The following is a 22,368-nucleotide window of genomic DNA, read 5'->3' as shown; positions in this document are numbered from 1 at the left end:
TGCTGGATCATATGGTATTTCTATAATATTTTTCTTTCTATGATACATGTTTACTTTCAAGCTATTGTCTGTGTTCCCCAGCCCCCACCCCCCTTTTAAAAAACATTTCTCACTTAAAGGATGGGGTGAGCCAGTTGACAGAAGAGATGTGGATGTTAAAAGGTAGAGCTGAAGAGAAAGAAATAACAGGTGATAGGTTTAGAGACCACAGATGAATGAACGTGAGATGTAACATGTAGCTGGAGGCGAGAGATAACAGAAATACTGCAACCTTCTAGTGGAATATTCTTTGTCCAGGAACTTTTCCTGTAAGGCCAGGGATGTTTCCCCAGGGAGACCATGAAAACACGATTGCTCTGAATTTCAAGTGAAATTAGGCAAGCTCCTGGAAGTTCTGTTATCAAGAGATCTGTTTAGAGACCTTGTAGGAATGAGACAAACGAGATATTTATGGTATGTGTTGTTTTAAAAAAAAATTATTATAGAAATTTAACAGGATATTTGGGAGACAGAGGAAGAAGTCAGTTATAAGCCAACAAACCTAATACAATTAGTGAATACAATTGTCTTTTAAATTTTTAATATATTCCTTATGCAGACCTCCTTTAATGTAGTTAAAATTATAATTTATATACATTTTTTCTGTTTTTATAGTGTATGGAAAGCATTTTATAAATTGCTATATTGTCTTTTTATAATTTAAATTTCTAACATGCTGTAAAGAGCATGTATATAGTAACCTTCTCCAAGTGCTCTGTGCATTGGTCTCCCATCCTGAGGTACATGTATTTATTTCCTCTTTTCTATTGGCATGGAGTAAACAACCTTATAAGAGAAGTTCCTTAACACTTAAATTGCAAGGGGTAAGCAGATGTGAATGAATCATCCTGCTTCCCCACTGACATGCAATTGCAAGTTTACCACAGCATGCCAGGCCTTCAGCCATAAGTTTTGAAGTCTGAAGTCCTGAAAGGGGAGTTTGAAACATTTTTAACTCTGGCAGGGGCCCTCACTGAATTAAAAACAAAGATCCAAGGAAGAGAGTTTACTTTCAGGAAACAGCACATGAGAACTAAGTCCTTTGGTTAGCCTTCCTGGGGAGAATGCGCTTGGAGATAACCCTGTCTGCAAACACTCTCCTTCACCCTTAGCATCAGCCCAGCGTGCGTGGGACAAGTGCTTTAAGAAGATTCTTTCTGGGGTTTGGTGACAGAAGAACACTTGATGATATGAGCAAGGAGAGAAAACTCAACATTGCTTATACTGACCATTGCAGAAGCTTTCCACAGCTTTCAGGGCCTGTCTCGTGAGTTCTTTTCTTCAAAATGCAGTCAAATGTGATATCACTGATGTCATGGTCTGAAAACTAGCTCTGTTGCTGAGGGCTACTCAGGCAGAAGAAATCTCGGTATGCAATACCAGTGCTTAAGGCATTAGAGTGAACCAATAAGCCTCTGATGGAGTTGTTTTGCTGTGCAGAAATTATGAATCCCATTCAACTCAGTGACAACTCAGTTCTCACAAATTGGTTTGCCTATTCTAGAAAGTGACTGAAGATTGATTAGTGTCTGTTGAATTTCTTCCTAAAATTGGGACATTTTTTTAGAAGCCAAAGATCTTGGACATTCTACTTCTAATTTAGCCAGTGCTGGAATGAGAAGATGAAGAGGATTTGAGTACCCATTTGCAGTGCGGTCTATTTCTATTTTCTATACTTTTACACTTGGTTCTTCCTGGTCAATGGAGAATGTGCCGTTGGTTCACCTGATGCATATCTAACCTTATTTGAAATGTACATGTTAATGCCACACTTTGTTAAATTTCTCCTTGGACGTACTATCATATTGTTCACTTACTTTTTCCTTTAACAGATGTGTTGTATGCTTGAACAAGAGATAACAACAGTGCAGGAGAGAATTAGAAGTTCTTAGAAACTGAGCATTAAACTTTTGTGCACAAACTTCTTTGTAGCACTGTTAGCAAGGGATTGGCGTGAGGCAATTCTGTTCAAGTGTGCTGTCCAAACCCCACTGGGCTCTGCAACGCAGACAAAGCGGACATGCTCTGCTGATTTCTCTCATCGGGTTAGCGTTGCCAGATTCTGTGGCAGGTAGGCAATGGAAAGAAAACACTTAAGGGCTTAGACTTCATCCGAACTTCACAAGGAAGGAGAACAAATCCAGGGATTGTGAGTTCCTGGGACAAATCATGCCGCAGGAATATATATATATATAATCTTTAGGGTTCGGTGACTTTCTGCAAAACAAAACTCCAGTCTGCTAATTTTGTCAGTCCGTTAGTGGGAAATATGCCATGAAAGTTTTCTTTTCCCTCTACACAGAATGTCCTTCCTTCTGTTTATAGAAGCAACAGAAGCTTACTTTGTCGGGATTCTTCCTAAGCTGTTTTGGATCTTTGATCTTACTGATTTTTCAAAGGCTGATCCCTATTCTGTGTTTGTACCACCTTGGTGTGGCCAATTTGCGCTCCATAATGGGATGCGATTTGTCCTCATATTTTGCTTCTTTGGCAGATCTGTTTAGGATTCCTTCCAAATAAAGCTCATCTCAAAACAGCAGAGGACAACTCTGATTCTAACAGAAGTCTGTTCTAGTGAGCTGGCCTGGTTTTAGAAAGAAAAAAGGGTAAGAGAACGGCCTAAAGAAGACTCTGCACTGCTACAGTCAAGTCTAAATATGTAGATCAAGGCCCATTGACCTTTTTCAGTTTGAGTAAAAGGAAGGAGCATTTGGAAGATATGCAACATTGCAGGAGCTTTGAACATTTTGCTTCATGGCACATCTAGAATGAGTTGGAATATTTTAATTTGCTTCTTTTGCTCTTTATATGTGGAATGTACATGTCTGCGTGATAGATCTACTATTATTATGTTTATATTTAATAATGTCCTTGGTAGTCCTTCAGTGGCTATTTGTATAACTGGCAATTTGTACTTCATAATCTCTTTACCTTTTTCACCCATCCCCTGAAGCTCTAGTTACTTAATGAGAAAATAAAATTGCATCCAGGACTCACACTAGCTTAACATGATAACAAATATCTGATTACTGAGTCATTTAATTTATTTTTATTTTTTTAATTACATTTTATTGATTATGCTATTACAGTTGTCCTGATTTTTCTACATTTGACCCCTTTCCACCTCCACCCAGCACCTCCAACTCCCTCAAGCAATCTCCCCACCATATTCATCTTCATGTGTCATGTATGTAAGTTCTTTGGCTACTCCATTTCCTATACTGTACTTTACACCCCCCTGGCTATTCTGTACCTACGTATTTGTACTTCTTAATCCCATCACCTCTTCACCCATCCCCACACTCCTCTTCCATCTGGCAATCATCAAAATGCTCTCAGTATCCATGATTCTGTCTCTGTTCTTCTTGTTTGCTTAGTTTGTTTTTTATATTCAATTGTTGATAGATTTGGTTTTTTTTTGTGTGTGCCATTTTATTGTTCATAGTTTTGATCTTCTTTTCTTAAATAAGTCCCTTTAACATTTCATAAAATAATGGTTTGGTGAGAATGAATTCCTTTAGTTTTTTCTTGTCTGGGAAGCTCTTTTATCTGCCCTTTGATTCTAAACGATAGCTTTGCTGAGTAGAGCAATCTTGGCTGTAGCTCCCCGCTTTTCATGTCTTTGAATATTTCTTGTCAATCCCTTCTAGCCTGCAAAGTTTCTTTTGAGAAATGAGCTGACAGACTTATGAGAACTCCCCCCGTAGGTAACTAACTGCTCTTCTCTTGCAGCTTTTAAGATTCTTTATCTTTAACCTTTGGCATTTTAATTACAATGTGTCTTGGAGTGGGCCTCTTTGTATCCATCTTGTTTGGGACTCTCTGGGCTTCCTGGACTTGCATGTCTATTACCTTCGCCAAATTAGGGAAGTTTTCTTTCATTATTTTTTCAAACAGATTTTCAATTAATTGCTCTTTCTCTTCTTCGCCCCCCTCCCCCCCATGATACAAATGTTGGACCTCTTGAAGTTGTCTCAGAGGCTGCTTATACTATCCTCATTTTTTTTGGATTATTTTTTCTTCTTCTTGTTCTGATTGGTTATTTTTGCTTCCTTATTTTCAGAATCATTGATTTGATTCGTGGCTTCATCCACTCTACTGTTGTTTCCCTGTACATTGTTTTTCATTTCAGTCAGTGTATTCTTCATTTCTGACTGGGTCTTTTCCTCGTTGTTGAGTCCTCCCTAAGTTCCTCGGGCATCCTTATAACCAGTGTTTTGAACTCTGCATCTGATAGATTACTTAACTCCATTTCATTTAGCTCTTTTTCTGGAGTTTTGAGCTCTTCTTTTGTTTGGGCCACGTTTCTTTGTCTCTTTGTTTTTGCAGCCTCGCTGTGTTTGTTTCTATGTATTAGGTAGAGCTGCTTTGACTACATGTCTTAGTTGTGTGGCCTAATATAGTAGGTGTCCTGTAGGGTCCAGTGGCACAGCACCCCCTATCACTCAGGCTAGATAGTCAAGGTGTGCCCTGTGTGGGCTGAGTACACCCTCCTCTTGTAGTTGAGCCTTTATTGCTTTTGATCAATGGGAGGGATTTATCCAGGCCACTCATCTGCAAGGATTGGCTGTGACCACTGACCACCAACCTCCACCCTCCGTGGAGGATCATCTCTGCAGGGGCAGGGTGGTGGTGCTCTACTGTGGTCTGTGGCTGTCTACTGGGTGCCCTGGCCCTGGGGTTTCCAGGTGGTGCAGGCCAGGGTCAGTCCCTATCTGTGTTTTGCCCGGGGCCACCCTGCCTGAGCTACAAAGCAATCTGAGATGGCTGCTACTTGTGCTGGGCTTGGAGAGTCCCAGGCGAAGCCAAGCTGTGACTCTAGGCTGACTGCTGCTAGTGCTGGGCCTGGGGCTCACTGAGGCCAACTGTTGCTCATTTGAGAGGATTTAGGAAGTTGTGAAGCATGAGCCAAGCCCAGCCATTCATATGGAAAAGCAGCTTTGGTGCACCCATAAGTTGGGTAGGGCAGGGTCTCTGGGGATCTCCTAGGTGGGTCAAACAGTGTTAGCCAGGTTGATAAGAGTCTCAGATATGGCACTAGCTTGCCAGCTCTGTGGGGGGAGGGTTTAGAAAAGGGACAATGGCCTCTGCTTGTCTTGATACCAGACACTTCAGTTTCTCCCTGTATGCCACTGGTGCCTTTCAAGCTGCTACCCTGGTGCCAGAGCTCAGAGGGAGTGAGTCTGAGTAAGTGAGTCCATGTGTGGGTTAAGAGGAACTGCTTGGGGCTCCAGCAGTTTCTTCCACCGACTCAATCCCCACTGGTTTTTGAAGCCAGAAGTTGTGGAGACTTATCTTTCTGGCATTGGAACCCTGGGCTGGGGACCTGGTGTGGGGCTAGGACTCCTTGCTCCTGAGACATGCCTTCTGAATTTTTATCCACCACACAGGAGTGTGGGACCACCCTGTTCCACATCTGCCCCCCTTCTACCAGTCTGGATGGATGTAGTTTCTTTAATTCTGTAGTTGTCAGATTTCCATTCAACTCGATTTCTGAGAGTTCTGAGTGCTGGTTGTTCTATATTTTAGTTGTAATTTTGATGTGGTTGTGCAAAGAGGTGAGCCATGTCTGTCTACGTCGCCATCTTAACCAGGAGACTTACAATGGGATCCTTTAAGTGTCAAGTTTATGAGGCATTCAGGCTCAGAAGTGTTAATGTCAGCCCACCATTTTAAGTGTTTAATCAAAAAATATTACTGATTTAAAGGGGAGCATTTAAATTTCACTTATAAAAATAAAAACTTATTATATGACCACAAAAAGATATATACAACCACAGAATTACTTATAAGATAAAGTATTTGTTTTGTAACAGAATTGCAGGATCACGGATTGCCAGTGCTGCAAACACCTTCATAGCGATCACAGTAAGCATCCTCCCCATAAAAGGAAGGCAACTAGTTGCCAGCAAGAGGGGCAGGTGCTTTCAACTTCATATTGAATACAGTGTTCCCTCACTTATCGCGTGTATTACGTTCTAGACCCCCTTGCGATAGGTGAAAATCTGCGAAGTAGGAAACTTACATTTATTTTAGTATTTATATGTATTGTAAGGCTTTATAAGCCCTTCCCACACACTTATAAACCGTTCCCAGTCCCTTATTAACCTTTCCCAGTCCCTTATTAACCTTTTCCACACTTTTATAAACACTTTTATAATATGTTCTTAAACATATTCTACACTCTTAAACCTACATAACTTTAACAACATATGTATACAGTACCACAAAATCCCATGATATAACAAAAAATCTGTGATAAATAATTAAATATAATATTTTTTAAAATCCCACGATACAGAGAGGCTGCGATAAGTGAACCGTGATATAGAGAGGAACTGCTGTAATTCTCTCCTGGGTTTGAATCCTGGCTCTGTCTCTTACCAGCTGTGTAATTTATTCTGAGTCTTCCTAATCTGAAGGTATTGCCACACTATGGGTCCAGTCTGCCCTGGCAAGATATCTATATATATAATTAACAAGGACATTGGGCCCTAAAATTGATTACAAACAGAAACAACTGAAACAAACTGTATTTCAAGTGAATAATGTAAACACACTGAGGGAATTGGGGAGACTAAGCAATTTTGGAACACAGTATTTGGACTATATCCCCTCTCTCAGACCAAAAACGAAAATAGCTCTAAGCAAGCATTGAACTATAATTAGTAGGCTCCTTTTTCACAGAAGTATAGGTTATCAATTGTTGTACACTTTAGGACTGAGCAAATAAGTAAATATATATTATAGATAATGGGAGCCAGATTTCCCTCTATGAGAAGAAAAATTTTCACATACAAAAAGGGAAAAGAATAGAAGGTACCCTGCAGCAGTGAATTGGAATTGAGTCAGTGTAAACCCATGGGTTTTAATATATGTAGATAGCGAGGATATAGAAATGAATATAGGGGGTGTGGGTGTGTGAGGGCGCATGTGTGTATATGCCTTCATCAGTTTCTGTAACTGTCTTCTGAGAGAGCCTGAAAGCACTATCACATTTGGAGCGAAAAGCACATTCAGCACCTACCTAGATTTTGGTTTGTAAACACTGTTTTCTACTAAAAGCAACTTGGGCTCCTTGGAGAAATGGCTGGTTCTACAATGAGGTAGGGAAAGAACAAGATGAGTCTGGAACATCTTATTCTATCAAAAAGTAAAGAAATAATCAAAGAATTCTGTGAACATGTAAAAGAATATAGAAGTCAATTTGAAGTAGCTTCCACTGCTATAGCTGGGATAATTTGAGCTCCAAAATTAATATGATAATAAAGGATTATAACCTAATGAATAAAGTAAGAATCCCTGAATCCAGACTAATGTAAATAAATAATGAATGAATTAATGAATGAGAAAGGCAAGCTCTTCCTTACTAGAGAAAGTCAATTTATAAATGTAGATGAAATGACGTAACTAGAAAAATTGCCACTTGGCAAACTCTCATTGTTATTGCTTCTGGCAAGAATTATCAATAGATGTTGAAACTAGTAAATGAAAGTTGGACAAGTTAACAGTCTATTTTCACAGCTTCAAAATATTTCCCCACAAGACATTTATGAAGTACAACCTAATTGCTTACTCCGTAGAAGGTAGAGTCTAGTAGGGGAAATAAGTCCAGTAACTTTACAACAAGGCAGCAATTGTGAGCACCATTAGAGAATTACAAGTGAGGTGTGCTGGGAATTGAGCGTGGGAGGTAGATTCAGGAAAAGACTTAGTGTAAAACATGGCATTTGTGAGAGTATGGAAAGCTTAGATAGAATTTTAACCAATAGAGGTAGAAAAAAGGTACTTCAGGTTGAAGAGGAACAGCAAAGTTTTGAGCAATATTGCCTATTCTGCTTTTTCCTTGTAGCCATTTTATCTAAAAGAATTTTCACTGATCATAAGATTATCTGTTAACTCTTTAGGTAAAGTGATTATGAGCCCTGTACTAACCAACTGCCATCCTAATCAAATGTTTCTAATTATTTTTATTTTTAGTTAAATGTGAAATTTTTTTGGAAGAACCGTGGCTCTAAATGTGATTTTTATCAGTACAGATTATCTAAAGGCAGTGGTGTAAATATAGTTGTAAACCTTTTGCTATTCAATATTATATGCTCTCACTCTATCAATTTGTTTAATAAAATTTCTATTTTATAAATTTTGGGGTAAATTTGTACTTATTTGTATAATGAAGCTCAGCCAGATTCTTTAATGCATAAATTATTTCCTAGTTTTTTTTTTTAAAGATATTTTTTAAAAGCTACACTAAGGATATAATTTTACTAGTATTAGCTCCTTTAAAGCGAGTCTCGTGACCTAGATACCGGCATTTTTCTCTTGTGGGGTATGAAGCACACTTTGGGGCTAATTTTTTGCTGCATAGCTTCCTAAGTTTAGGCTAGAATTTTATCATTTTAGACTTCATCTGCTAAAAATGTAGCCTACTCCATTCACCTGTAACAGATCATACGCTTTCTTTTTAATTTTCCTTTGCTCAAGACAATAAATAGCACTGTCGCAAACTGTATGGTTAGCTTAACGCTTTCACTGCTTTTTAAAAAGCTCTCCTCTAACCTAATTCTTTGCCACGTGTTGTCCTCATGCTTCCTCATAGTGTCTTAGAAGTAGATTTCTATGCTCCTTTTCCAAGAGGGAAGAAGAGTGTGTAATTTGCTTTTTCATATAGCACTGTTAATATTAAAAGGAAGATGTTAATTTTTAGCATACTACATGTTAAAGACAGGTGAGACACTTCCCTTTGAACTTGGTCAGGAAAAAGAAAACTGGAATACATGGCTCCTGAAATTTTTTTCCTATTCAGTTCAGAGATTCAGAACGTTTTTTCTCCTTTTAGTCGACAAATTAAAAGTGGCATTTGGAATTACCACTGTCCCTCTGTTGCTTGCCATCTTCATTTTGATATCTGCCTCTCTATAAAAATTAACACGTTTTCCACTTATGATTTACAATACCTGTCAGGGAATTGAGGAGTTTTCTGGAACCTGAAGGCTGCCTTTGGTAGTGTCTATTACTGGATAATTGCCTATTCTTTGGTGGAATTTCCATTTTTAGATTATGCGAGGCTCTACAGTCTCTACTTACTTCTTTGGCAGAAGAACCCAAAGGCAATGGAGTATATTTTTTCCCCTTCCCCAGCCCAGCTTAAACCATGATTCACTTGGGCCCTGGGGCTTTGCTTCATACTTTCATTCAGAGGCCACTTTCTACCCTTGTTCTCCTTATTCGCTTTTAGTGTTCTGTTTGGAACCTTTTATATCCTTTGGCACATGGATTTTCCTCTGAGATTATTGTCAGAGAAGTATGCAGCACCACCCCTAAACTGGAACAGACCAGCTAAGCTATGTCCCATAAGCTATGTTGTTCTTATGGCAGCTGATATAGGTCAGAGTACAGAAAGAATATTTTTAAGGAAACATAATTCAAAAAAATGTAGGGAGAGAAGTATTCTCCAAAAAGATACGAGTGCCAATGTCATTCAATTAAAGACTGAAAGATTTCCCTCTGTAGAGATGCTCTCATGACTGGTTAAAATACCCTCAGTGTGTGTATATGGGAGGAGGAAAGCATTCGGGGGAATTGGACTCTCACCGTTTTAGGAGAGATGTGGTTATGTGAAGAGACTTCCTTCTGGAAGGACTTAGTCTAATTTATAGTTCAGAGATTTCCTATATTTAAAAATATTTTTATTTATTGATTTGAGAGAGAGAGAAGGAGGGGAAGAGAGAGAGAAACTTCAATTTGCTGTTCCACCCATTTGTGCATTCATTGGTTGATTCTTGTATGTGCCCTGACCAAGATCGAACCCACAATCTGGGCATATTGGGATGATGCTCTAACCAACTAAGCTACCAGGCCAGGGCTATAGTTCAGTTTTGTTGAAGAAAAAATATTTTCCCCCTTTTTGGCAGTGGTTCTCCCTGTTCTTGATTTTTCATTCTGATTTCAGCCTCCTGTAACTACCTATCTAATGATGACTTCTTGATTTTTCTTTTTGCAGTTTTAACAGCGTATGTCAGGGCACTCACATTCTCTTTCGGGAATTCAGCTTCATCCAAGCCACCCCTCACAACAGGGCCTCATTCTTACGGGCTTTCTGGAGATGCTTCCGAACTGTGGGCAAAAACGGCGGTAAGTCTTCCCAAATTCTTTCCTCGCCTTCTTTTCTTCCTCGCACACTTCTCTCTTTCTTTTGTTCCTGTAAATATTGTTTGAATGCATGCTATTCAAGGCTTCAGGCACACCTTCCTTTTGAGGAGCTGTCTGTCTTGTGTCCGAGATATTACCTCCAGGACTACCACCAATTACATCACCATCACTAATGAGTATATTAAGAGCCAGGGGAAGCTCTGAGCCCTTTACGTGTAGTAATTCACTTACTCTTCACAACGTCTCTCTGTGGTAGATACTGTAACTAATGAAACTGAGGATCAGAGGGGTTAAGTACCTTGGCAAGGTTTAAACCAAAAGACTGGGTTGGATTCATACCCAGGCAGTCTGGCTCCGGAGCCCTTACTCTTGGCAAATATTAAAATACCATGCAGTAAATTCAAGAATTAATGTGAATGCAAGGAAGGAAACTCCTGAGGAGGGGGGTGGGATGGGGATACTATTGTTAGAAAAGGGCAAGAGAGTGGATTAGAAAAGGGGCTCCTGAGAACTGGCTGTTTGATCTAAGTTGGGAAGGAGGAGTAGGAGCTGCCCACATGGATAAAGGAGAGAAAGGCATTCTAGGCAGAGCATGTGCTGTGGTGTAGAAGCACAAAAGAACCTGGAATTTTAAGAAACTGATATCAGAATCACTCGAGTTCGTGGAGGAGGTGAGGGGAGGTGAGTCTATAAAGGAATAAACAAAGACCTTTCTTTTGCCATAAAAAAGAAGTTGTGCCCTGGCTGCTGTGGCTCAGTGGATTGAGTGTCGACCTGCAAACCAAGTGTGGCTGGTTCGATTCCCAGTCAGGGCGCATGACTAGGTTGCACGTCGGGTCCCCAGTTGGGGGCGTGAGTGAGAGACAACCACACAGTGATGTTTCTCTCTCTCTCTTTCTCCTTTCCCCGCTCTCTAAAAATAAATAAACAAAACAACAAACAAATAAATTAACTTAAAAAAAAGAAGCTGTATTTATTCTGTAGGTACTATATGAGGGGTTTTAGAAAGAAGAGTGGTGTGATGACACCTGAGTTCTACAAAGAGCGTTCTAGAGGCAGCAGGGAAGTGGCTTAGCGGGCGAGACTGGAAGCTGGGAGCACAGTGTGCAGACTTGCATGAGTTGAAGTGAGAGATGACAAGAGCCAAAACTAAGGCAGCATCACAGGGATGGAAAGGGGTACTTTTAGACAGAATCTGCAGGATTGGCCATGGAAGGGGGATAAGAAGGCCAGTGATGAATTTCCAGGTAAGTGTACAGCTCTGTAGAATTAAGTACACTCATATAGTTCTGAAACCATCCCTACCGTCCATCTCCAGAACTTTCCATCCGCCCAAACTGAAACTGTACCTATTAAGCACTAACTCCATTCTCCCCTTCCCCCGGCTCCTGGCCACCACCATTCTACTTTTCTGTCTCTGTGAACTGGACTACTCTAGGTATCTCATATTAGTGGAATCATATTATATTTATCCTTTTGTGAATGACTTATTTCATTTAATATTATGTCCTCAGAGTTCATGCTTGCTGTGGCAAGTGTCAGAATTTCCCTCCTTTCTAAGGCTGAATAACATCCCATTGTATGTGTGTGCGTTTCCTTCCTTCGTTCATCCACTGATGCACATTGGATTGCTTCCACCTTTTCGTTAATGTGAATAATACAATATAAGTTTTGGAAAAGTTGATATTTCTTTGGGACACAGTTAAAAAGCTTCAGTAAGCGGCAGGAAATATAGGGCAGGTTTTAGAAATATAGATTTTGGGAAGTAGGATAAAATGAACTAAAGTAAGTTTTTCATTTCACCTTACAAATTCTTGAGAGGAGCTATGTACACTGGGAAATGCAAGTCATTTTTGTATTTGCATACTGTTGGTATGACACATTCTGATTAGATTCTAAGGAAGATATTAAGAAAAACACTGATTAAAAATGTCTTTATTGGCTTGGTTAGTTGGAGCATCGTCCTGTACATCAAAAGGTTACAGGTTCGATTCCTGGTTGGGGAGCATACAGGAGGCAACCAATTGATATTTCTTTCTCCCTGTACTTCTCTCTTTCCCCTCTCTCGCTCTTTCTCTCGCCGCCTTCCTCTCTCCCTCAAATCAATGTTTTTTAAAAAGCATATCCTGAAGTGAGAATTTTAAAAAATGTCTTTATTGATACTTTAAAGATCTTGCTGAGATGAAGGGCAAAAGGGACTCACTGAGAACTTATTTTTTTTAAATGGAATTAGATTTTTACATTCAAAATATTAAACTAGTTTAAATTGCTCAGAAGTTTTAAGATTTAGAATCTCTACATCAAAATCTTTATTCACATCTGCTTTTAAGGCCATGTTTGTGTTCCCACCTTCATATTGTGTTATTCCAAATTAGTATTGAATACCTTTAGAACAGTTTCTTTAGTGATTGTAACATAGAGGAAGGCCTAAACCATTTCCTCATTCATTCAACAGGTATTTCTGGTAGACTTACCACGTGCCTGGCACAGGGGTTAGAGAGTAAGTGAACAGGTACACTCCCTGCTTGTGGAATTTATAAGATCCCCCGTCCTGCTCTAATGGATGTTACTGCTACTTTATATATAGCTACTAAAACTTTGTTTCTAAAACTTCTTCTGCCTCGCATCTTATTAGACCGTTCCCACTCTCCTAATAAATATTGGTAAGGTAGGTATTCTTGTGCCCATTTTATAAACAATGCAATTATATAACTTGTACAATTGCACAATGAACTAGTAACAGATTTGGAACTAGAACTCAGACTTACTAATTTGCTCACGTGCTATTTCTACTATTTCTGCTAGTCCAGTCACATACAGTTTTCTGTGACATGAGCTCTAGAGATCATCCATCTCAGTCACACTGTTGCACAAGAAATATTTAGTGTGCTGAGCATAGCATTGTCTCCTTTACAGACGTACTTGTGGGCAAAAACCAACGTGACCCAGCTTTAGGCAAACTACCTCAGAAAAGCTAACCCATTGGTCCCTACGTAAGCAAAACCGGGAACTTGAATGTATAGGTGAGGTTTGTACTATTTCCTGATCAGTCAGCAAATGTATCGAATGCTCACTATATTAAAAAGCTGGTTTCTGTGAAATAGTACAGGGAGGTAGATAACTATGGAAAATAGTCTTTAAATGTCCTTAATTCTCTTCCTGATTTAGAATTGGGGCCTCTTCAAGAATTTATTTACTATCACAAGGGATCCATATAGCACTTGGACTCTAAGCAGATGTGGGTCTCTTTATCTTTCTTATAACAGCTGCCAGTGATTGATTTATCCAGCTGTTGAGAGGGAGCACCTCCAAGTTCTCCCTGTTTCTATACAAGACTTAGATTTTATACTGGATATCTTTTGCTATGCGTCTTAATCATACAGTTTCTGGTTTCTTAAAGACCAAATGCAACATTTGTGTCTAGGTGATACTAAAACCTTTGGTTAAATAGTTTTACTCTATTCCCTGTTTCTTCCAAGAAACTTTGGAATGTTTTTCAGTCCCAGAATGTGCCAGTCCCCAATTTTAATCCAAAACGAACAAAAAAATTCAGAGGCAAGGTTCCAGAAGAAAGTATTAAGCCCCATTTTTTCAATTAGAATTCCAAGTACCAGACTTCTACTCAGTGGAGCCTCTACTATATTGTTCTCCTGCAGACAACTTCCTTAGAGCACCGTGCACGTACTATAGCGTTATCCAGAGGAAATAACTCTTCTGGGAGGTAGCGAAGAAGAGCAGAATCCCTGCATAATACATCTAAAAATGAAGCCGCTTGTAGAAAACTAAGGACCTGATTCCTTCTGAAATAGTTTATCCAAGTTTTTTAGCAAGTACAGGGATGCAATGTCATTTCTACATATTTGAGTATTGAACAATGCTAATTTTCCTGTGTCTGAATTTTGAATAGCCTCATGAAGACTATAATGAACTCTTGCTACTAGGCAACTTTAGACTCTTGGAAACAAAAAGATCTTCTCAAACACAATAAGCCTTTAAAATTCAACTTCTCACTTTTTCAATGTAGAAAGATGAATCTGAATTTTCCAAGCCTGACAAAGATTGAAATTCCCCTAAAGTAAATCTTCACTTCTGTTTAGGAATATTGACTCAAAAGTGCTTTTGTCCATGGTTTATTTTCATAGTTTATTAGAATTTAATTTTGAGCTTTGTGCTTTTACCAATGAATATATATATTTCATTTAATAAAATGATAGGTACTTCCTCTTCTGCCCATGAAGAAGTGCCTACTGAGGGAATTGTCCTGCCATAAACAACTAGAAAATCAGACAATGTCCAGTGTCTGAAACAGGACTGTGGTCCCTGGGAGGCAGTTGCCAAGAGACAGTGCAGGAAAGAAGACTGTCAGAGAGCACAGCAGTCTTTGACTGCTGAGGAGATGAGTTGAAGAGACAGAAACTGCGGTTTAGGGAAACCAAGGTAGCCAGAATTTACAGGGCGGCGTACCAGAGAGGAGGGAGTAAGTAGCTCATAAGTTCTGGAGAGCTATAAGCGAATATTTGAGTCTTTGGCTATAAACTCTGCACATATGTGGGTTGGAAAAAGAACCACCAGAAAACAGTAGGCCAAACAATTCCTGGAATATACACAGGGCTAGGGGTAGTTCTCACTTCTACCAGTCAGAGTTGAGAAACCTCAAAATACACAGAACATTGGCATCGGATAGAGTCCTGAGTGACTTAAAAGCAAAAAAAGGGATTCAACTGATATGCATGGAACTGAACTGTATTCCTAAACAAAATTAATATTCCTTTAAAAAATTCAATAACATCCAACACTCCACAACATGAAAGTCATAAAGTCTGGCATCCAATTAAAAATTGCGAGACAAGCCCTGACCAGTGTGGCTCAGTTCGTTGTGTGTCCTCCCACAAAGAGAAAGGTCACTGGTTCGATTCCTGGTCAGGACACATGCCTGGGTTGCGGGACCAGTTCCTGGTTGGGGCATGTGTGAGAGAAGCGATCGATCAATGTTTCTCTTTCTCTCTCTCTCTCCCCCTTCCCCTCTTTCGAAAAGTAAATAAATAAAATCTTAAAAAAAAAATTGCTAGACATTAAAAAGGGGCAGGAAATATGACCCATAAACTAGGAGAAAAAATTCAGTCTAAGAAACACAGACACAGAAATGGCAGAGATGAGCAAATTAAGAAGGACCTTTGAACAGTTATTTTAAGTCATATTAATATAATCAAATGTGTAAAGGAAAATATGAATCTGATTAAGAGATCAATGGAAAATATTAAAAAGATCCAAGTGGAATTTCTAAACATAAAAAATACAATATCAGAAATGAAGTAATAGTAATAACAGCAATTAATATTTGTTGCTTCCTACATAATTATCTCATTTTTCTTCACAACAGTCCTATGTGGTAGGTAGATAGTTTTATTGTATATTTCTTGTATAGAAAATGAAATTGAGATTTAGAAGTTCAATAACTTGTTCTAGGTCCCACACGTAATAAGTGAAAAAACAAAAGCCAAAGAAGTCAGAAAGCTGGCTTGGGAGGATATTATTTTTTAATATGTTCTCTGTCAGATAGCATATGAGATGCTTGACATACAAGTGAGTGAGTGTCAGTACTTGCCCTCAAGGAGCAGTCCAGAAATAGTTTCCCTAGAGTATAAGTGATGATTAGAGCTTAGCATAAGATTCAGTGAGAGGACCTGGGCAGAAGTAATTTTCCCTGCAGAAGCTGGGGAAGGCTACAAAAAACAGAGGCAGTTGGGATGGATCTTGGAGAGTGAGAGCTGTTAAGCAAATAAGGAGCACAGTACATTCTCAAAAGAGAAAGCAATATTTTTAAAAGCATGATGACATGAAACAACACGGTTCCTTTGGGAAACACTAAGTTTAAAGTTCATTGTGATGGTGTTTAGCACCTAAGAAGGGAATAGGTGGAACCTTATGAATGAATATGTGCAGTGTTTTCATAAAGTAGGGAAGATAGAATGGGAGGCAGGTAGTAAGACTGAAGACAAAACACCAGTTAGGGGCCGGCTACAGTAGAGCAGGCGGTGGCATGGAAACACAGACCCATTTAAGGAGCTGGTTTGATAGGACTTGCCGATTGATTGGGGGTGAGGTGTGGGAGAGAAGAGTCCAGAATGAACTCCAGAATCTAGAGTATCACCAATTTCATCCATCCCTTTATTTTTTTCTTTCCTTTTTTTTTTTTTTTCCACTTTTTATGTTTTACCCTGAATTCACTGTGATTTTACCTTCATGGTATGGGTATATTCATTCATTCAACAAACATTAATCTGTCAGTTCCTAGTGATAAAGCAGTGAGTTGAAGAGACAGATATTCCTGCTCTCATTGAGTTGTGGCCTAATAACCTGAGATTTGAACAAAATTCCTGCCTTTTAAAAAAGACCTCACGTTCTAGGAATCAGGGAATTGCAGTGGGTCTGAATGATCATATGATAAAAATTGTTACTTTTTTCCTAAAATATCTGATGTTATAGTGGGTAAAGTGCTCTCAAGGAAAATGACAGGCGATTTAGGCTGAAATAAAGGTTTGGTCTGATTTCTCTGTGTAATTGCCTCAAACTTCCACTTGCTTTTACTTGTCACTAATCTTCATCCTTACCACTAAAAACCGTTCTGTGAGGATTAGCAGTACTCACTTCTGGATCAGTGTGGCTGTCTGGTTTGAAATATTAAACAATATTTGTAACTTTTGTAATTTTTTAAATAAACAAACACAAATCCTTCCGTGTAGTCTTTCACTCCTGTGGTGGCCGCAAGCCAGTCACCTGCTGGCACCGGGGCTTCGCCTCTCCTCCTTTTCCCGGGAAACCTGATGTGGCCAATAAACGTCTTCAACCTCAAATTCCTGTTTCCTGTCTCCCGATCCACTTATTTCTCCTCAGTTCCTCATTTTCTTTTCTTTTCCTTTTTTTTTCTTTTTAATGTTTACTTCCTTCATCAGAATCTTTTCTCCAGGGAGAGCATTGACATTTGGTGTCCCCTCAAAGCTTTCACCTCGCTACCTTCAATGACTTTAACCTCTCCCTCTATTTAATTTTCCCTTTCTTCTATTTTGGTTATTTGGGGCTGTCACACATGTCACACAAGCATGCCTGTAATGCTTTGTCACCACCTCCTCTCCCACCCAACCCTCCTCATGCTCTGCACATAATAGCCCTAGGTTGCTAAGTTCTCTTTATCCTTTTAGGTCTTAGTTTAAAGGTCAGCTCCTTAAAGGAGCCTTCTCCATGACTCCCTTTCTCATCTGAATATCTTTCACATCACCCTGTAATGTTTAGTCATATCATTTAGTACAGTTTCTGACTACATATTGTTTTGATGACTCTTTACTTAATGTGCATTTCTCCTATTAAATTGTAAACTTTATGAGGGCAAAAACCATATTTGTTGTACCAATAGCTATATTCCTAGCACCTAAGATATATAAATGATATATTTTTTTGTCATTTAATATGAAAGCTCACCATTTTCCAGTCACTATACAGAGGATAAATATATTATCATCTCTTGTTTTAGAGGGTAGGGTTGGTTTTGAAAATCTGCTTTATACGAACTTTTCAAATCGTATAGGAGCCTTGATTTAAAATAATAATAGCGACCAGTTATTGACCACCTACTATGTGCAAGGCACTTCCATGTTTGAACATTATGTTCAAAGTGGCCCACTAAAAACTGGTCCATTAAAAGCTATACTATATTAAATGACACCTAATTGAAATATTTAGTACACACTGGTGCTTACAAACAAGAATTTGAAAGATTTAGATCATGATCTATATGCTAACTTTAAACATGAGTGAGGATCTGACTAATGGTACCTCTTTTCCTTCTTTATATTCTGGATCCAGCCTTTATGTTATGAAAGAGATCACGAGCTAGTAGTCAGCTGACTTGGACTGCAGTTATGGTTTCTTTGGTTTGTAGTGTTAAAAATAATTTTTAAAAAATTAGATGCCAACATTTGACATAAAAAATCTCAATTCAGTTTCACTTACAGAATGGAAAATCTGGTACCATGCCCACATTCCAACAGGAGACAGTGCGCCAGGGCAGAGGTACAGCTGCTCCCTTCAGACTGGGCATGTGGCCTCAGATTTCCCACCATCCCCAGCTGCCTTGCTTCACCTGCTTGTGTTTCCTGCCTCGCCTCTGTAGGCATTTGAGTTTGCTACCATTGCTAGAACTTCTTGGTCCATTTATAATCACTTGAAAGAAAGGTAGAGTTACACTGTTAATTCAGAAGAACAAGGAGTTGGGAGCTTAGTCCTCATCTAGATTCTCTTTCTCATTTTCTTCCTTGTTATCATGATGTGTTAAAAATTTTTAGAATTAGAAGGGACCTCAGAAGTCATCTTGTCTTGAAACTAGGTCTATCGATTTTTAAATATACCTATATATTTTTTCTCTGTTGTGATAAAACATATACAACATAAAATTTACCATCCTTACCACTTTTTAAATTGAGAAATCCTTTTTTGGTAGTAAAATATAAATAGCATAAAATTGACCATTTTAACCATTTTTAAGTGTACAGTTCTGTGGCATTAACTACATTTACATTGTTCTGCAACCATCACTGCCTTCAATCTCCCTAATTTTTTTCTGTCCAAACTGAAACTTTTTACTCATTAAAAAATAAGTCCCCATTTCTCCCTCCTCCGTCCCCTGATAACCCTGTTTTCCTTTCTGTCTCCATGTATTTGACTATTATAAGTACCTCATCTAAGTGAAACCATACAATATTTGTCCTTTTGTGTCTGATTTATTGCACTAAGCATGATGTTTCACAGCTGTTGTAACATATATCTGAATTCCCTTCCTTTCTATGGCTGAATAATATTCCATTGTGTAAATTATATCATATTTTATTTAACCATTCATCTGTCGATGGACACTTGGGTTGTTTCTACCTTTTGGCTATTGTGAATAACACTGCTATGAACATGAATGTACAAGTTATCTGTTTGAGTCTCTGTCTTTGATTCTTGGGTATATACTTAGGAGTGGAATTGCTGGATACATCAATGTTTAATTTTTTTAAGAAATTGCCATACTGTTTTCCACAGTAGCTGCACCATTTTACATTTTCACCAGCAATTCACAGGGGTTCCAGTTTCTCCCAGTTCTCACCAACTCTTGACTGTCTCCTGTTGTTTTGGTTATAGGCATCCGAATGGGCATGAAGTGGTACCTCATTGTGGTTTTGATTTGCATTTCCCTAATGACTAGTTAATGATGTTGAACATCCTTTCATGTGCTTGTTGGCCATATATCTCTCCTTCGGAGAAATGTCTGTTTAAGTCCTTAGCCCATTTTTCAGTTGCTGTGTTTTGTTTTTGTTGTTGTTTGAGTTGTAGTTCTTAATATATTTTGGATAGGAATCCCTTATTAGATATGAGATTTTCTCTTATTCTGTAGTTTGTCTTCTCACTTTCCTGAGAGTATCCTTGGATGCACAGAAGGTCTTAATTTTGATGAAGTCTAATTTATCTATTTGTCTTTTCTTCCCTCTGGTTTTGGTGTCATATTTATGAAATCGTTGCCAAATCCAATATCGTGAAGATATTATATTGTTTTCTTTGGAGTTTTAGAATCTTAGCTCTTAAGTTTAGGTCTTCGATCCACTTTGAGTGAATTTTTGTAAGGTAAGGGTCCAACTGCCTTCTTTTGCATGTGGATATCCAGTTTTCCCAGCACCCCTTGTTACGAAGACTTATTTGTTGAACAGTCCTTTCCCCAATGAATAGTAAGTACCCTTAGCACCTGTGTTGAAAATCAACTGAGCATGTAGGTGAGGCTTTATTTCGAGGCTCTCAATTCTGTCCCACTGGTCTATATGTCTTATCTTTATACGAGTGTCATACTGTTTAATTATTATGGCTTTGCATTAAATTCCAAAGTTGAGAAGTTTGAGTCCTTCAGCTTTATTTTTCTTTTTCAAGATGGTCCTGGCTGTTTGGAGCGCCTTGTAATACCTTATAAATTTGAGGATTGACTGTTCCATTTCTGTGAAAAAAGGCTGTTACAATTTTGGTAGAGATTGTGTTCAACCTGTGAATTGCTTTGTATAATATGACATCTTAATAATGTTAAGCCCTCCTATCCATGCACATAGGATGTCTTTCCATTTATTTAGTTCTTCTTTAATTTCATTCAGCAGTTTTCAGTGTGCAAGGCTTGCACCTCCTTTATTAGATCTATCCCTAAGTATTTTATTGTCTTCATACAATTATAAATGGAACTGTTTTTCTTAGTTTTCTTTTTGCATTTGTATTGCTAGTTTATAGGAATGTACCATATTTTTGCACTATAAGACGCACCTGACCATAAGACACACCTTGATTTAGAGGAGGAAAGCAAGAAAAAAAATATTCTGAACCAAATGGTGTACTAAAATATTTAATAAAATATAACAGAATAATATTTCAACCATGTAAAGTGGACAGCAGTCAACAGCGGCATTAAGAACCATCATCACGATCACTAACAAATGAGGAGAGACTTTAAGGTTCAAGTACTCTTCTAGTTTTCTGGGAACCCCAAGAACTCATCGTTAGTGTCAGAACTTATGAAGCTCAGGTGCTCACAGTCACTGATATCACTTTCTTCACAATCTTCATACTGACCAGACACCCTGAGATTCAGCAGTAAAGTGGGACATTTAAGCGTCCCCAGGGGTTTCGTATGGGCCCACCGCTTCCTCTTCTAACAGCTGTCGCCACCGCTGACAGGTCAGGTAATACACATCACAGTCTGTGATGCAATATTCGCTCCATAAGACGCACAGACGTTTTATCCCCACTTTGAGGGGGGGGTGCCTCTTATGGGGCGAAAAATGTGGTAATTGATTTTTGTATATTGATTTTGTATCTTACATCTTCACAGAATTCACTTATTAGCTGTAATAGTTTGGGTGTCTGTGTGTGTGCATAATCTTTAGGGTGTTCTATGTAGACGATTGTGTCATTTTAAAATGATAATTTTACCTTTTCCTTTCCAATTTGAATGCTCTTTTAAATATATTTTTCTTGCCTTATTACTCTGGTTAGAATTTCCTGGACTATGTTGAGTCGTCGGCAGCCGTCCGTCTCGAGAGACGATGGTGTAGCTTCTTAAGAGTCTATCTGCACCGCCGAGAATGGCTGTGCAGTCCGACTCGGGAGTGACATCGTATCTGTCTCCTCCCGTGTTGAATCGACATCTTGCGATGACGCTGAAGCTACAGAGCCTGGGCAGGGTGATATGGAGGGTCTGCTGTTGCCCATGCAGCAGACCCCCCCTCTCTTCGCAGCTGAAGGGTCCAAGGGAAAGACGGAGTCAATACAGCTTGGGTTCAGGTGCGCCGCAGGAGTTGCCGGTGTTGACTACAGCGTCAAACCGCCTTAGGGACTCCGGCTCCGGATTTTCTGTCAGGGTTTACTCCCTTAGCCTTTCCCCTGAAGAGGTATGCCGCAAGGCAGCGGAGGTTTTTTTTTTTGGAGTCAGAGTTTTCCTTCTCTGATGTACCCTGACTGGAAGATCGAACCAGCGACACTTAGCTCGCAGGCCGACGCTCAATCCACTGAGCTAAACCAGCCAGGGGTACTATGTTGAGTAGAAGTGGCAAAAGTAGGCATCCTTGTCTTGTTCTTCACATTGGGGGAAAGCTTTCCAGCATTTGGCTTTAAGATAAAAGTGTGTCAAGAAAATTGTGATTCACACAGATAACTAGCTGCAAATACTAATTAGTTTGTTTTTAACATCTTGAAATAAGTCACTTTATTTTAGTTATGTTGATCCAAATATTGTATCAATATGTTAAAATTTACTGTGTAACATATTTCTTAGAGATTTTAACTAAAGGTATGTTCTTAAGAAAAGTATTAACATTAAACATTTGTATAGCCTTACAAATGCCTCTTGAAAATTCTAGCCTTCTGGTTTGAAAACTACTGATGCACTTCAACCCTTACCGCTTTGTATAGATACTGTATAAACTGAGGCCCAAGGTCTACCAGCTAATTGATAAGCTCACGTCTTCTGACTCTCAATCAAGGTGCTCTTGCCCTGATACTAACTGAACACAAATATATTTTCTGTCATTTAGTCTCTGAGATCAATATATAATTCCCTAGTCTAAAATGTAATCAACATAGTTAAGGCAGAAGAATATATTGTCCATGATT

The 22,368-nt window shown here is 38.9% G+C and overlaps 1 protein-coding gene across 3 annotated transcripts in view; it reads left to right on the top strand.

The window, feature by feature from the left end:
* CSTPP1 (centriolar satellite-associated tubulin polyglutamylase complex regulator 1) overlaps nt 1-22,368 on the top strand; it is a 161,546-nt gene that overhangs the window by 58,295 nt on the left and 80,883 nt on the right. For all 3 annotated transcript variants that reach the window (XM_090261785.1, XM_090261782.1, XM_090261789.1), the window contains exon 3: nt 10,043-10,173. In XM_090261785.1, coding sequence (XP_090117911.1) covers nt 10,043-10,173 — 131 coding nt within the window. The remainder of the gene's footprint in view (nt 1-10,042; nt 10,174-22,368) is intronic.

This window comes from Furipterus horrens, unplaced genomic scaffold (genome assembly GCF_987537825.1).
Source record: "Furipterus horrens unplaced genomic scaffold, mFurHor1.1.pri manual_scaffold_2, whole genome shotgun sequence".
In the NCBI taxonomy this organism is placed as follows: domain Eukaryota; kingdom Metazoa; phylum Chordata; class Mammalia; order Chiroptera; family Furipteridae; genus Furipterus; species Furipterus horrens.
This window is presented reverse-complemented; position numbering and strand designations above follow the sequence as displayed.